The sequence below is a fragment of the Vipera ursinii genome, assembly GCF_947247035.1.
Source record: "Vipera ursinii genome assembly, chromosome: 1".
NCBI classification, from domain to species: Eukaryota; Metazoa; Chordata; class Lepidosauria; order Squamata; family Viperidae; genus Vipera; species Vipera ursinii.
Genome location: NC_139512.1, coordinates 304,244,271 through 304,260,870, shown reverse-complemented (window position 1 = coordinate 304,260,870; position 16,600 = coordinate 304,244,271). Strand labels below are relative to the sequence as shown.

General features: G+C 40.0%; 1 protein-coding gene across 6 annotated transcripts in view; it reads right to left on the bottom strand.

The window, feature by feature from the left end:
* Window positions 1-15,793, bottom strand: part of TMEM63A (transmembrane protein 63A) — a 60,029-nt gene extending 44,236 nt beyond the window's left edge. For 2 of the 6 annotated variants that reach the window (XM_083348853.1, XM_083348858.1), the window contains exons 1-8: window positions 15,656-15,793; window positions 12,604-12,795; window positions 12,000-12,073; window positions 11,298-11,352; window positions 5,188-5,225; window positions 4,618-4,760; window positions 2,534-2,585; window positions 899-1,007 (exon numbers count right to left, since the gene is read on the bottom strand). In XM_083348853.1, the coding sequence (XP_083204979.1) occupies window positions 899-1,007; window positions 2,534-2,585; window positions 4,618-4,760; window positions 5,188-5,225; window positions 11,298-11,352; window positions 12,000-12,073; window positions 12,604-12,795; window positions 15,656-15,736 (744 nt within the window). In that variant the 5' untranslated portion in view covers window positions 15,737-15,793. The other 4 variants (XM_083348855.1, XM_083348854.1, XM_083348857.1 and 1 more) reach the window with 4 other exon arrangements.
* Window positions 15,794-16,600: the final 807 nt, after the last annotated feature.

Sequence of the window (16,600 nt, the reverse complement as noted above, 5' to 3'; positions counted from 1 at the left end):
CAAATGAGAAAGGATGGTTTTGCACAAAAAACTCTAAACTCATTCAATTCATTCAGCATGCTTCATTCCCTTGGAAGTATCAATTTGGGATGGAAATTTTATTATCTTCTGCTAAAAAATAGAACAACAGCATTTTTCCTTTAAAAAACACACTTACATCTAATATCTCAAATTCAGGTAAATTTGTCCTATTGTCAGAAGTTACTATTATTTAAAATGTAATCTATTGTTAGTTGTGTACAGATTTGTAATCACAGCAAATAATTTGGAATCTTTCAACATTCAGATTTTATAATCAGCTTGAACCTATTGTTTTTACTTTTCTTTACATAATTCAATACAATAACATAAATGCTCTAAAACTCAATACTAACATATGTGCAAAGAAAATCCAACAAACTGTCCTCAGTCTAAACTCACTTTTATTATAGATATTTTTATGTTTGTTTATGTCATAATTTTAAAATTAGTCCCCCAACAGAAGCACAGATTAACTAAAGAGGGATGGTGATAGGGATTGTGACCTCTCTGTCCTCCACACAAAGTTTTGAAAAACTTCAATTATACTTTGTTTTAAAAGCAATAATTTTATGAAACAGTTGTCTCAGAGAAAATCTAGGTGACTTGTTAACAGGGAAAAATCGAAGTGAGAGCAAGAAACATTATTCTCAATTTGAATATACCTTTTATTACACCACTGAGACTCTACAAAGCTGAATCATGGAATAGGCAATTAAGTTTGCCCCTTATTGGAGACCCCTCCTCCCATCACCCTCTCAATGAAGAAACCAGTGCATAAATACAACCTGCCAAGAAGCAATTTTCACAGTCCATTCTCTTCCTGGTTTTAACTTAACTCTTCGAGTATTAAGCATTTTTCTAAATTATAGAAACTTACTATGCTTTCTTTTTTGTATTTAATGGAACCCACAAGATGTTTCATAAAGATAGCTGTCAAAATCAAGTAAATCACAGCAAAAATTGTATGTAGCCAGAGAAGATTATTCCTGTGAAGTAGAATGTTTCAGAAAATTAGAAATGAAATAATTGGAGCAAAATATTTGCATTAATTACATTTATCATGGCCTCACTTGCTTGTTCACCTCTGAGTCACATTCAGCAAGTGCCCCTACAGGTCGTCCTTGACTGAAATTATGACAGTGTTGAAAAAATAGACTCACAACCTGTGCCTAAGTTATGGCTGTTGCACCGCCCTCGTGATCACATGATCAAAATTCAAGCACATGGATCAGCCCACTTGCACTTATGACTCCAGGGTCACTGCCTGAGTCACTATCACTCAGCCAGCCACCTGGCCCAACAGCACAGTGCAAAGCTGCTACAACCTGGGAAGCCTCAGCTGCCCATTCAGTCCGCCACCAGTTATGACTGCAGGAGCAATGTAACTCCTTCTCCCAGCCATCTATGTTTCCCCCACATTTATTTATTTATTCATTTTATTGGATTTATATACCGCCCTTTCCCAAAGGACTCAGGGCAGTTTACAGGGTATTTAAAACAAAAATCGATACAAAAGTTAAAAACAATTTAAAAAGATTAAATCAAATCCCTGAAAAAATATAAAAACCCCGATTAAAATTCTCAGCCTGGGCCGGAAAGGTCAAAGAGCCAGGTCTTCAGGTCCCAGCGAAATGAACGAAGGTCGGGGGCAGTCCTAAGCTCCGCGGGCAGCTGGTTCCAGAGGGCAGGCGCACCCACAGAGAAGGCCCTCCCCCTGGGTGTTATCCGCCGGCAATCTTTTACCGGCAGCACCCTGAGAAGGCCCCCCTGTGGGAGCGCACAGGACGAAGGGAACTTGATGCTGGCACTGATGCTTTTTTTCTGCCCTGCACATCTGCACTCATTGGTGGAAGAGCAAGAGTGAAGTCAAGGCTTTTGGAGAAGACAGCCTTAGGCCACGCTGGTGGGTCTGGTAGGGACTAAGGCTTCCTAGGCCACAACAGCTTTGTGTTCAGTTGGTGGGCCAGGTGGAAGGCACCCAAATTTTGATCATGTGACTGTGGGGGTGCTGTAATGGCTATAATTTTGGATGTGAGTCATAAGCCCATTTTCTTTCAGCATGTTTGTAATTTTGAACAGTAATTGAAAGAATGATCATAAATCAAGGACTGCCTATATATATTTGATTCCTAATTTACTCCAGAAATGCTAAGCTCAGATTCAAATATTATCCCTGCACTGGTAGTCCACTTAAGCTACACTCTTCATATACAGACAAAACTGCCTATAAAAACAACTATTGGGAAGGGATGGAAATATGTCTCCATTTTACTCTTAGGCTTTGAGAATTACATTTCTCAAGTTTCATAACACTTCAGTTACAGTCTAGGACTCACAAGATAACTCACTGATAACTGTGTAGTTACTAGATTTTTGTCTTCAGTGTGTGTGTCTAGCACATCTCATTCTCTTCTACTACATGATTAAAAAATATGGTCCAAACTGAAAAGTAAAGAACGTTCAAGGAAAGTATTTTGTATATAAAGGATGCAAACATCTTGTGATTACTTACCCTATTCGTAGATTTGCTATAGTAGTTCTTCCAAAGCTATACGGATCTTTATCTAAGAGGCAAAAATAATATTTTAAGTATGTTTTATTCACTTATTTATCCCTCTTTTGGATATGTCCAATGTCAAACCCAGTCTGTCTTTTTGCCTAATCCCATCAGACTCAAATTGACCCTCTCTGTCCCAGACAAAGCTCCCTTGCAGTCCCATCTAGACCAAAGAGTAGAAGCCTCCCCATCAACTCACAGCATGGCCCAACAACAAAAAATTGCAACCTAGAGAAACCCCAAACTTCCATCTTCTTATCAGCTGATGACCTCAACATTCCATTTCCTTACAATGAATTTCCTCATCTCTGCTGTCCATCTGAAAAGTCTACTTTGCCTACCAAGAGAACTCACTCCAATTACAGAGACTAAGCCAGCTTCTCCAAACTGGCCAGATTTCCTGCTTTGTGACCCCCAACTTCAATAAAAACCTTTGCTTTTACTTTGTGCAGGGTTCATCTTTCTTGTAAAGCAGGCACCTAATCATCACTACAATAAACGCGGTTCTCCTTCCCAGTGTTGTGTTTCTTGCTTTGGCACATTTTATGACAAGTGAACAATGATGAAATTATTTGGAAACTGAATAATTTTGCAACAACCACATAATACTCTTTGAAACTTGGAAACAATGTGATTAGGGAGAAAAAAATTCACTTTACTCTGCCACTTTGTTCCCCAAAATATCAGGAATAGATAGAACACAAGGTCTCTATAATTTTATAGCTCTCCTTGAAGGAGCAGAAACTGTGGACAAAAAACAATTTTTTCTCTGTCCATTAGGAATTACACCTAGATATATTACCATATAAAGGTAAAGGTAAAGGTTCCCCCGCACATGCGTGCTAGTCATTTCCAACTCTAGGGGCCGGTGCTCATCTCCGTTTCAAAGCCGAAGAGCCAGCGCTTGTCCGAGGACGTCTCCGTGGTCATGTGGCCAGCATGACTAGACACCAAAGGCGCACGGAACGCTGTTACCTTCCCACCATAGTGGTCCCTATTTTTCTACTTGCATTTTTACGTGCTTTCGAACTGCTAGGTTGGCAGAAGCTGGGACGCGGCACTCGGGATTCAACCCGCCAAACTGCCGACCTTCTGATCGACAAGCTCAGCGTCCTAACCCACTGAGCCACCGCGTCCCATATTACCATATAACATTCTGTAAATATCTCAATTCCTATGATGCTACCTCAGCAACTCTATGCAGGAACACTGAAAAAACAATTTCACAAAAACCAATCTAGAACATTATATTGTTAACCAAACTATCTTGTATACTTACTGATTTCTTACTTACAACCTTCACAATCGTTATGCATTGCAGAAAAAGAGAAACATATATTTTAACTTTGACAGTCTCAGTTCCTTTCCTGAACTATAACAAGTATAATATTTTTCCAGGAAAATAAAATACCTTAATTCCAGACCTGTGTATATACTGAAAAAGCTAAATATAGACTGTTCTAAATTCAAAGTTTTTTCATTTTAGTATTGTCCTAAAATAAAAAAATTGCCACAACTACCGTATTTGGAATGAACAAATTGACAGAATTCACTTATTTTCAATTATCAATAGTTAGCCTAGAGCCTAAGTTTTGTTCTTTCAAATGATGGTGAACTAAACATCCCAAGCAATGAAAAACTTAATGTAATATCAAAATCTAACTTTTGAAATACAGGAGAACATTGCAGTTATTGAATGTCAGTGTACATGTCCATTTGTCTACTTGCCACAGCTTGGAAGAAAAGATGTCACCACCAAAACAAATGTATCATTCAATACAGAATGTATTGTTAAGTACATATTAGATGCTGAAGTCATTTCAAGAGATCAAAATCTAGCAAATGAAATTACAGAATAGGACATTTTGATTACTAAAGATATAATTCTCATTAGATATTTCAATAGTCTCATATGAATCATAGCACTTAATCTTCAGGGCACTCTAAGTAATAGAGAACACTCCAAGTCACTGATATACCACATTTACAGCTAAGTCAGATTGCTCTGTGGAATCCAAATAATTTAAAAAGCTGCTTACCAAGCAAGTCACCTGATAGGTTTGCAGGTAGTATAATACACAAAGACAACAAGGTGACCACAATCAAGAGACAGATGAGATGCCGTTGAAAGGAGAGATAAGTAATAGCATCATGCCCACACTGTTCATAAATCTCGTCATCACTGCACCACAAATTAAAGGACAAGTCAGTCATCAGCATTAATTACTCAACCATAAAACAGAACTTCTTGCTACAAAATACAAAGTTGCACATAGGTTTTATCCTAATCAAGTAATTTAGTGCATGTATAATACTGGATCATTGGATCATTAATTATTCATTCCTTGAAAAATTAGTATAATGTTCTAATCTGAGAGGAATCATAGCAGATTCATATTTTAAGGGGAAAAATGGAGTCTAAAATATGGTATTTTAAAATTAACATCAAAACTATGAAGAGCAATATGGTTTCCTTAATAATTACAATTCTTATTTACTAAATGTATAACACTAATGCATAAAAAAGTTGGCAAACGGCACAATGAAATTGAGAAAATAACAACAATATTAAGCAAAATATTCAGACCACAACTTTAGTGCATACTTACTGCATGCGAAAAGCAGAGATCATCCAAGAACAAATCCCCTAGAAATAAATATTTACAGAACTGTTATTCTGAAAATAAACCAGTCTGTTAGATCTAACATGAAGCCGCTAGGTGAGGTCATCCATCACCATGGCTTGAGGTATCTACACTATATGCTGACAATAAAAAAGGTAAAGGTAAAGGTTCCCCCGCACATGCGTGCTAGTCGTTTCCAACTCTAGGGGCTGGTGCTCATCTCCGTTTCAAAGCCAAAGAGCCAGCGCTTGTCCGAGGATGTCTCCGTGGTCATGTGGCCGACATGACTAGACGCCAAAGGCGCACAGAACGCTGTTACCTTCCCACCGTAGTGGTCCCTATTTTTCTACTTGCATTTTTATGTGCTTTCGAACTGCTAGGTTGGCAGGAGCTGGGACGAGTAACAGGTGCTCACTCTGTTACGCGGCACTCGGGATTCGACCCGCCAAACTGCCGACCTTCTGATCGACAGGCTCACAATACTCAACTCTATATTCTAGCCCTGGTGACCCAAAAGATGCTGTTGCTGTCCTCTCATAGTGCCTGGAAGCTGTGCAGGCCTGGATGGGAGAACAACAGGCTTCAGCTGAACCCTGATAAGATCAAATGGCTCTGAGCATAGGGAGCTCCATCATCTGGGACTTTGTCATCTCCAGTTCTGAATGGGGTGGCACTATCCCAGATGGATCCAGTCTGAAACTTCTGGATTCTCCTGGACTTGCAACACCTGCTCAAAGAACAGGTAGCAATCACAGCTAGGATAGCCTTTGCACAACTTCAAGTTGTGCACCAAGTCATGTGCTCAGTCATTGAAGCCCTAGTTATCTCACAGAAGGAGTATTGGAAGCACTCTACTTGGGGCTTCCCTTGAAGAGCATTCAAAAGCCACAGCTGGTACAGAGTGCAACAGCTCAGGCAGTTCTTGGAGCCCATGTAACACCACTGCTCCAAGAACTACATTAGCTACAGGTTTGCTTCCTGATGTAATTCAAGGTGTTCGTAATCACCTTTAAAGCCCTTCATGGCATAGGTCCAGGCTACTTGAGTAATCGCCCTAGCCCCACTGGGATTGCCCTGCCTTCCCCTTCCATGCCAGCAGAGGAGGCATCCAGCATGCTTCATCAGCCAGGGTATTCTGGAGGGGTCCAGAAGAAGAGCCTTCTGTGCTTCTGCCCTTTGGAACATTCCCCCCTCCCCCAAAGTGAGATCAGCTACAACCCTCCTGACCTTCTGCAAAAGCTTAAAGACCTGGCTCTGCCAGTTGACTTGAGGCTCCAATGGAAGGGTTTTACATTGGAGGTGCTTGATATATTAATAACAGATCCCACTTCACCCCTTCTCATGCTACTACCTCCCTCCCCATTTTTGAGTTAGGGCTCAGTTTTATCTTTTTAATATCGTAAGCTGCCCAGAGTTACTCCATGGTAAGATGGGTGGCCAGTAAATTTTACAAATAAAATAAAAATAATTATTAGCAGTAATCCTGTTGCAAAATGTGACTCACTTCCTCTTTCCAGCTACAATTGTAGTATGCTGTAGGCCACGGGTGTCAAACTGCCGGCCCACGGGCCGGACACATCACAACAAAACCGCACCCACCCCATTGCCAGCAATGGGGGAAAAGCTCCAATACGTCACGCGACGTCACATGATGTTGCAAGTTTGACACCTCGGCTCTAGGCAATTTAAATTCTGCACTTCTCAAGCAACTGACCAAAACCAGTATGAGGATATTTTAAAAAACAAACTTTATGAATTGGTGTCACCAAGGCTCCCTGTAATGTTATTATGTCTTTTGTGACCATTTAGTAATAAGCAAAGGGATATTCTTGGATCATTCTTACCTATCCAATATTTAAAAGAAGCTGACAAATGTAAGTTTCATGGATCATCACATTTCATGAACTTACAATCTTCAGTGAAATGGAAAACACCGAAGAGATAGGATTGCCCCAATAATTACACAGTAAATTTAATAAAATAATTGGATAGATGTAGTCTATAATGGTGTCTCCAATTTCTCTGCAAAGAGATTGCCTTTTATTCCACATTTTAATCATGCATAATCTTCAGAGTCAACAGGATCTTGGGGAATAAATTAATTACAAATGCAACCATTATGATGTGAAACAGCCATAATCATTATTGGATAGATATACTTACATCCGTTATATTATTTTAGAGGAAAATCATAAAATGGTTGTTGTTGTTGTTGTTGTTGTTAGTTGCGAAGTCGTGTCCGACCCATCGCGACCCTATGGACAATGTTCCTCCAGGCCTTCCTGTCCTCTACCATCTTCTGGAGTCCATCTAAGCTCACGCCTACTGCTTCAGTGACTCCATCCAGCCACCTCATTCTCTGTCGTCCCCTTCTTCTATTGCCCTCAATCTTTCCCAGCATTAGGCTCTTCTCCAGTGAGTCCTTCCTTCTCATTAGGTGGCCAAAGTATTTGAGTTTTAGCTTCAGGATCTGGCCTTCTAAAGAGCAGTCAGGGTTGATCTCCTCTAGGACTGACCGGTTTGATCGCCTTGCAGTCCAAGGAACTCGCAGGAGTCTTCTCCAGCACCATAGTTCAAAGGCTTCAATTCTTTGGCGCTCAGCCTTTCTTATGGTCCAGCTTTCACTGCCATACATTGCAACTGGGAAGACCATAGCCTTGACTATACGGATTTTTGTTGACAGGGTGATGTCTCTGCTTTTTAGTGTGCTGTCTAGATTTGCCATGGCTTTCCTCCCAAGGAGCAAGCGTCTTTTAATTTCTTGGCTACAGTCCCCATCTGCAGTGATCTTGGAGCCAAGGAAAATAAAATCTGTCACTACCTCCATTTCTTCCCCATCTATTTGCCAGGAATTGAGAGGGCCAGATGCCATGATCTTGGTTTTCTTAATGTTTAGTTTCAACCCAAGTTTTGCACTCTCCTTCTTCACCCGCAACACCAGGCTCTTTAGTTCTTCTTCACTTTCTGCCATTAGAGTGGTATCATCTGCATATCTTAGGTTGTTGATGTTTCTTCCGGCAATCTTAATTCCAACTTTTGATTCATCTAGCCCTGCCTTTCTCATGATGTGCTCTGCATATAAGTTAAATAGGCAAGGCGACAGTATACAGCCTTGCCGGACTCCTTTCCCAATTTTGAACCAATCAGTGGTTCCGTGTCCAGTTCTCACTGTTGCTTCTTGGCCCGCATATAGATTTCTCAAGAGACAAATAAGATGTTCTGGTACTCCCATCTCTTTAAGGACTTGCCACAGTTTGTTATGATCCACACAATCAAAGGCTTTAGCATAGTCAATGAAGCAGAAGTAGATGTTTTTCTGGAACTCCCTAGCTTTCTCCATGATCCAGCGTATGTTAGCAATTTGATCTCTAGTTCCTCTGCCTCTTCGAAATCCTGCCTGTACTTCTGGTAGTTCTCGATCCACATACTGCTGGAGTCTAGCTTGTAGAATTTTAAGCATAACTTTACTAGCATGAGAAATGAGTGCAATGGTGCGATAGTTTGAACATTCTTTGGCACTGCCTTTCTTTGGAATTGGAATGTAAACTGATCTTTTCCAATCCTGTGGCCACTGTTGAGTTTTCCAAATTTGCTGGCAAATTGAGTGTAGCACTTTTACTGCATCGTCTTTTAAGATTTTGAATAGCTCAGCTGGAATACTGTCACCTCCACTAGCTTTGTTGTTGCTCAGCTTTTCTAAGGCCCACTTCACTTCACATTCTAGGATGTCTGGCTCGAGGTCAGTGACCACCTCATTGTGATTATCAGGGACGTTAAGCTCATTCTTGTATAATTCTTCTGTGTAATTTTGCCACCTCTTCTTAATCTCTTCTGCCTCTGTTAGGTCCCTGCCATTTTGGTCCTTTATCATGCCCATTTTTGCATGAAACGTTCCTTTCATCTCTCCAATTTTCTTGAAAAGATCTCTGGTCCTCCCTATTCTATTGTTTTCTTCTATTTCTTTGCATTGTTCATTTAAGAAGGCATTCTTATCTCTTCTAGCTATTCTTTGGAATTCTGCATTCAATTGGGCATATCTATGTTTTTCTCCCTTGCCTTTCGCTTCCCTCCTTTCCTCAGCTATTTGCAAAGCTTCCTCAGACAGCCATTTTGCTTTCTTGCATTTCTTTTTCTTTGGGATGGTTTTGGTTGCTACCTGTTGTACAATGTTGCGAACCTCTATCCATAGTTCTTCAGGCACTCTGTCTATCAGATCTAATTCCTTAAATCTATTTGTCACCTCTACTGTATATTCAACAGGAATATGATTTAATTCATACCTGACTGGCCTAGCGCTTTTCCCTACTTTCTTTAATTTAAGCCTAAACTTTGCAACAAGAAGCTCATGGTCTGAGCCACAGTCAGCTCCTGGTCTTGTTTTTACTGACTGTATAGAGCTTCTCCATCTTTGGCTGCAGAGCATATAGTCAATCTGATTTCTGTGTTGACCGTCTGGTGATGTCCATGTGTAAAGCCGTCTCTTGGGTTGTTGGAAAAGAGTGTTTGCTATGACCATCGTATTCTCTTGACAAAATTCTATCAGCCTGTGCCCTGCTTCATTTTGTACTCCAAGGCCAAACTTGCCTGTTATTCCAGTTATCTTTTGGCTTCCTACTTTAGCATTCCAATCCCCCATGATGATAAGGACATCATTTCTGGGTGTTAGTTCTATAAGGTGCTGTAGGGCTTCATAGAACCGGTCAATTTCATCCTCTTCAGCACTGGTGGTTGGGGCATAGACTTGGACTACTGTGATATTGAATGGTTTGCCTTGGATTCGAACTGAGATCATTCTGTCATTTTGAGGATTGTATCCCAGTATTGCTTTTCCTATTTTTTTATTGACTATGAAGGCTACTCCATTTCTTCTGAGGGATTCTTGCCCACAGTAGTATACCTGATGGTCATCTGAATTAAATTCACCCATTCCTGTCCATTTTAGTTCGCTGATACCTAAGATGTCAATGTTTAGTCTTGTCATCTCTTGTTTGACCACGTCCAGCTTTCCTTGATTCATGGATCTTACATTCCAGGTTCCTATGGAGAAAAAATCTTTACAGCATCGGACTTTCCTTTCACCACCAGACATATCCACAGCTGAGCGTCCTTTCGGCTTTGGCCCAGTCGCTTCATTCTTTCTGGCGCTACTAGTACTAGCCCTCTGCTCTTCCCCAGTAGCATGTTGGACGCCTTCCGACCTGAGGGGCTCATCTTCCAGCGTCATATCGTTTTGCCTTTTGGTACTGTCCATAGGGTTTTCATGGCAAAGATACTGGAGTGGGTTGCCATTTCCTTCTCCAGTGGATCACGTTTTGTCAGAACTCTCTGCTATGACCTGTCCGTCTTGGGTGGCCCTGCACGGCATAGCCCATAGCTTCATTGAATTACGCAAGCCCCTTCGCCACGACAAGGCAGTAATCCATGAAGGGGCATAAAATGGTATTAATTTTATTTAATATTTCAACCATTTTGTGATTTAAAATAAGTGGATCTCCACTTCCACAACATGCAATTCCTTTCCTGAACCACATTAAATCTCCTTTTGATACCAATGATCTGACCATTTCAGGGAAAGAAATACTAGCAATTTTTCAGAAGTGAAATCTACAGAGGCTGGAAGCAATTTGTGCTACTGCACACACAGTAGTCTACTTAAGATAGAGTTGTTTTGGGGGCAGACCATTGTAGAACACTGAATATTGCTTCCAGATTTGCTTCCAGAAAAGTAATAGGTTACTCTGCGAATGGGCATACAGATGTCCTGGAGATAAACAGATACTCAAAGATATACAATAAGAATGAACAGATCAGTCTGAGGATGCCATTCCTAAAATGAAGTTCTAAAAGTTCTACATTTACCTAATTTAAAAGTATTACATAACTTCACAGTGAAATTTCTTTACAACACTGATTCTTTATCTATAAAGTATTAAAGTTTAAGGAAAATCTCCATATTTCCACAAACTAGTCTGTAAAGTATTAGAATAAGATAGGAGCTATAAAAATAACACATTTTAAAATATTTCTAAAAATACTAAGTGGCAATATTTTATGAATAGCAAAATGTCATATCCTTAATCCAACAGGCAACTGACCTCTTCAGAATCAAATTCTTCAAGAACAGTAGTGGACTCAGTTACTTCATAATACCTAGATTCAGTAGAAAAAAACAACAGACTTCAATGTTAGAATTTTATACTAATATAATATTTGTTGAAAACTTCAAATATTTATTTAAAAAGGCATTCAATTATAAAAATACCTGAAGTAAAAATATTTTTATAATAAAAGATGCTAAGGCTCAGAAAAGGACAAAAGTAAGCAATACTATACTAACTACTATACTAACACTATAGTAACTGAAAGGACCAGAGTAAGATTTTAAAATTGTTTATCTCTATAATCACTTCTCAAATTCCTCTTACTCTTTAATCTTAAAGGGTCTAGGTACCAGACTGTCCCTTCCAGTTCAGCCCTTTACCCTGCCAAATATACTCTACAGCAGAGATTAAATCTTTTTAAGTAGCAGTCACTGTTCATGATTCATGCAATGATATAGATGCCTATTTATTTTTTAAATAAATTCCAATTATGGGCATATTGACCGCCCCTCCCTCTCAAGTTTGATTCGTTAGTAACAACTTCAGCAGGGATAAATTTGTTATAGTGAGCACTGATATATTCTCAATATTTCAAAAAATGTTATGGTACCTGATCAATTTCTACATAATCAAAAAGCATGGTATTATCAAGTTCTACAGAACCCACAAGGATATAGATAGAACACCAACTTTTACCTTTCTGATACTAATGCAATGCGACCATAATCCCAAAATCTTCTTCTAATAAAGGCAAATATCAACATCAACATCTAGAAAAAGGGGATCAATTAAAGGTTCAATATTCATGTTGAATTATTACGTTTACTCCACTTGTGTTGCTTTTAGTTTAGACGATATAAAAGCTTCAAAATCAAGTAGAACATGAACACAAAGTAATCTAATATTTGGTAATGAAGATGCATTAAAGGGTAAAAGAATGCTCTTTTTACGCAATATTATAATTGCTGAGATATTATTATATTATTAAAATATAATGAATAGTATTAAATTTCATTAGGAAAAAAAACTCAAACAGATGCTACCTTTAGCTTGGCAAAGAGTACAATGGAAGTTTGCAGATTCAAGAGAATGAAGTAGAATTGCTATCAACAGGGCAAGTCCTATTTTCCAGCACAGTTCACTAGTGGAGCAGGAAAAGGGGAATATTGCAGCCCTTCTTTTCAAAGCTACATATATTTCAGCAAAATGAGAAACTACTTATTCACTCTTCAAATTGCCATGAGCCAACAATGCGGAAGAAAAAAATATCAGCCAGGTACAAAAAATAAATCAAGCCTACCAAAAAGCAGATTACATCAAGCAGCAGGACAGTAGGAACCCCACCAAAGGTTACTCCTTGAAGTACAGTAGTTCCTTGCGCAGAACTGTAACAGTAGGTCTCATTTGGAGATTGAGTATCATTTCTTCTACTTAACAGACGAACCAGAGGTGAATAACCAGCATCGGAAGTTGGGAATGGAATCATGTTGTCCTAGAAAAAGAAATTGTATAGCAGGAAAAAGACACTTTTACAGATCACTTATTTTTGCTTTATTTATTATATTTATTTGCTACCTATCTCATTTTAAAGTGAATCTTATATTATACAGTTCAGGGGTGGGGGGAAAGCAAGATTTCCTTGAGCAAAAGTTATTTAACTTTAAGCAAAACTTAAAACAACCAGTTTTCATTAAGTATTTCAAAAAAAAAACATTTAGCAGATCTAAATAAACATCTTTTAGCATGGCAACATTTTAATACTACTCCAGCATAAGGGCTAATAAGAATTATGACTGGAAGAAGGCGCAAGTACAGAATCTCTTTACTTTTAATATTTGCAAAAATACATAACACTCATGATGAGACAGACTAGGTAAGTGAAAATCTATACTTTAGCTATACAACCAGCCCTGCACCTTTAATCCAGGGTGCTTTCTGACACCTAGGTAATACAATTACCTAATCTATTTAAGTGAAGGGCTAAAAATCTTGGCATAATAGTTTTTGCCTATTTGTGGTCAATCTTCACAGCCCTTCAAGCATGGAAGAAACCTGCTCATTTCCAGCCATCTACAAATATTGTCTTTAAAGCTATAAAAGACCACTTCCAGAAAAAGAGTTGTTCACTTAAAATTATGCTTGATAAGCAGGGTCAGCTGTGACCAGAGCAGCCTTTACACAGGTCCATTTTGTATGCCAGTTATGACCCATCTTGGAACAGAGGGGTCTACTCACAGTCATTTATGCTTTTGACATCATCTGACTGGATTACTGCAATATAATCTATGTGGGACTAGCCTTGGAGAGAGTCGGAATCTGTATCTGGTCCAGAATGCAGAGACTTGAAAGGTGTCTTGGTCTTCTTATATTAATACACTGTTTCAAAAACTATACTGATTTCCTATTTGCTCTTTGATACAATGCAAGGTCCTGTTTGTCACATTTAAAGTCCTTTATGGCTCAGAATCAGAATATCTGGAGGACTTATTCCCAATAGCTTCTATCAATCCCTTCAGATTTGGCTGAGTGTGCTCTCTCTATGACCCTTCACTTAGAAAATATTATCTCCAGGGATCTTAGAAGTGAACCTTCTCAGTTGCTGACATGTAAAACATAATCTTGCAGATAGGCAAATGTGACTTTATCTACTGAGTTTCAGAAGGACCATTAAAGCATGGTCATTTTAGGAGGCTTTGGGGCTAGACTGTTATTTCTTCTGGTAGTGCAATGTTCTCCCTTCCCATTTTTGATTTTATTATTTGCTGTTGAGAGAGATATACTTTGCTTTGTGTATATTGTTTTGAGACCAATGGGATGTATATCGTTGCAGATGTACACTGTAATTAGACTGGCCTATAAGCCCAGTAAAATAAATTAATATTTCTAAGAGGTATAAAATATCATTCCTTTAAGCCAATTTTACAATTGCAATTACAATTCAGTGTTTACCTCAGGTTCAGTCATTTTTCCAAATACTGTGATGCCAAAGAAAGAATACAACAGAACATATCATCCAAATAAGACATTTATGCAGTGAATTCTGAAAGAATGTATAAGATCAGACTAGAGCAAGGCTGTTAAAAATAAAATTGCAGGCAAATAGTTATTATATGTTATTGTTGTTAGCTGCCCTGAGTCCTTCGGGAGATAGGGCGGCATATAAGTCCCAATAATAAATAAATAAATAGATTGGTGACGTGATTAGAAAATGTAGTTCTTCCCTGTCATAGAAACATAAGATTCTAATTGCTCCACCAGGAAGTTGGAATACATAAAGCAAAATAATTTAGTCCTTACAGTTCCACAATGAATAAAACATAGCTTAATACTTTTCCTTTCTGAAATTTCAAATTGTTTCTCAATTTCAAAGTTTCCTGCAGATGGCAGAATCGTCATTTTTATTTGCCAATAATTGAGACTGAAATATTTCCAGTCTTAGAATATATATGTACGTATTAACAGACAACTTACTAAAGTTTTCATAATGCCTGTGCTCATTTGGACAGACTAAACAAACTCAAGATCACTGCATAAAATACCTGAATATTGAATATTCTTCCTTACTATGTAAAAGTAGGAAATAGAGGCCTAATAACCTTGCTTTGCACTTCCTCTTTCCTCAATATCATTTTTCACCAAACAGAAGTTCAAGAGGTACGGTCTTCTGCATCAGTAATTTTCCTTTCTGACTTGAAGCAACTGTCAAAACTGTATTTGGAGAACAGGGAGCAGGAGAAGCTTGCAGCCAGCAAAACCAGACCTAGGGTGCAAAAATCCGGCAGACTATTAAGGCGACAGAGAAGAGGCAGGATTTTCTTTTTTGCTGCCATCTAATGGCCATCCGGATTTTGCAGTCCCCGATCGGGGAAGCACTCTATAAAAATAAGCTTTCGCTCTTAACCCTTAGCCCCGGGGCTAGAAGACAAGTCGGGGGGGGGGGGGGGCGAAGAAAAGCGATACACGACAAATCTCCTAGGAAGAAAATAACGACAACAGGTGGCAGGTTGGGAGGAAGACTACGGGAGTCGCTTGAGGAGGCGGGGAGGTCTGGAAGACCCAGGACCAAGCCAGTCGCTCCCTCCGTCCGTTCCCTTCTCCCGAAGCAGCTGGGTCGGCGGAGAGATGCGGAAGCGAAGGGGGAGAGATCAACAGCTGCCGTCGTTTCTCTCTGAACTTTCAAAGATGCTGGGCTTCCGCTTTTCCTTCCGCGATCCTAATCACCGGGCACTCTTTTGGCTTTCCCCGCTTCCCACGGTTGGCCAGCGCGGCCGACCGGAGCCTGAGCGAGAGAGAGAGAGAGTCTTTCTCGCCCCCGGCTTCGGCCACAAGCAGCCCACAACCCCGCTACCTACCGCTCTACGGAAAACCAGCAGGGAACAGCGCAGCCGCTTCGCTCTTAAAGAAAACAGCAGGCGACTCGGAAAGCTGCGCATGCGCCGCCGCTCCAGGGCCCGAGTAGATAGAACTGCCTCCCTCCCCCCACCTTTAGATTAGGCCAGCGTTTCCCAACCTTAGGAACTTGAAGATGCGTGGACTTCAACTCCCAGAATTCCCCAGCCAGCTATGCTGGCTGGGGAATTCTGGGAGTTGAAGTCCACGTATCTTCAAGTTCCTAAGGTTGGGAAACGCTGGATTAGGCACGTCGGACGGTGTTTCCACAATGGTGCAACCTGCTAGTCACGTGGGGATATTCTCTTCCCCCTCCCGCCCCCGACGTATTTGGGAGAGTAATCCGTCAAGTTCACCCTTTTCCAGTGTGAATGCAGCCTTCGCAGGAGGTGGCGTTAGGTCTCTTTGAATCCTAAAAAATATTTAGAGCCGTCCGAAGGGGATGGCAAAATTGTAGTACACTCGAGTTCAGCTGCGGCGTGAGAAGCCCGGTTAACAGACGGCTGCTTTTAATACGCAGCACAGATCAGCGGGGTACGATCTGTAGCGAGGAGAGAAAGGCAGCGGACAAATGGCAACTTGCCAGGGCAAGGGTGGAGAACACGGCTTTCTCTAAATTCCCAGCTTCCCTATTTGACTATCCTTGGTTGGATTTGAAAATTGTTTCGCTTGTGATTCTCAGCCTTGGCTATTTTAAGACCTGTGGATATCAACTCCCCAGAAGTCCCCAGTCGGAGGCGAGAGGGAGTTGAAGTCTATAGAGCTTAAAATGACTAAGGTTGAGAAACGCTGTCCATGGGGATTCACAGTCAACCTTTGTTATTTTGGTGGTCCCAAAGGTGCTTTTTCAAGAGGCAACTGGACTTTGTTTTTCTTTGAAGAAGTTTTGTTTTTCATCCAATAAGCTA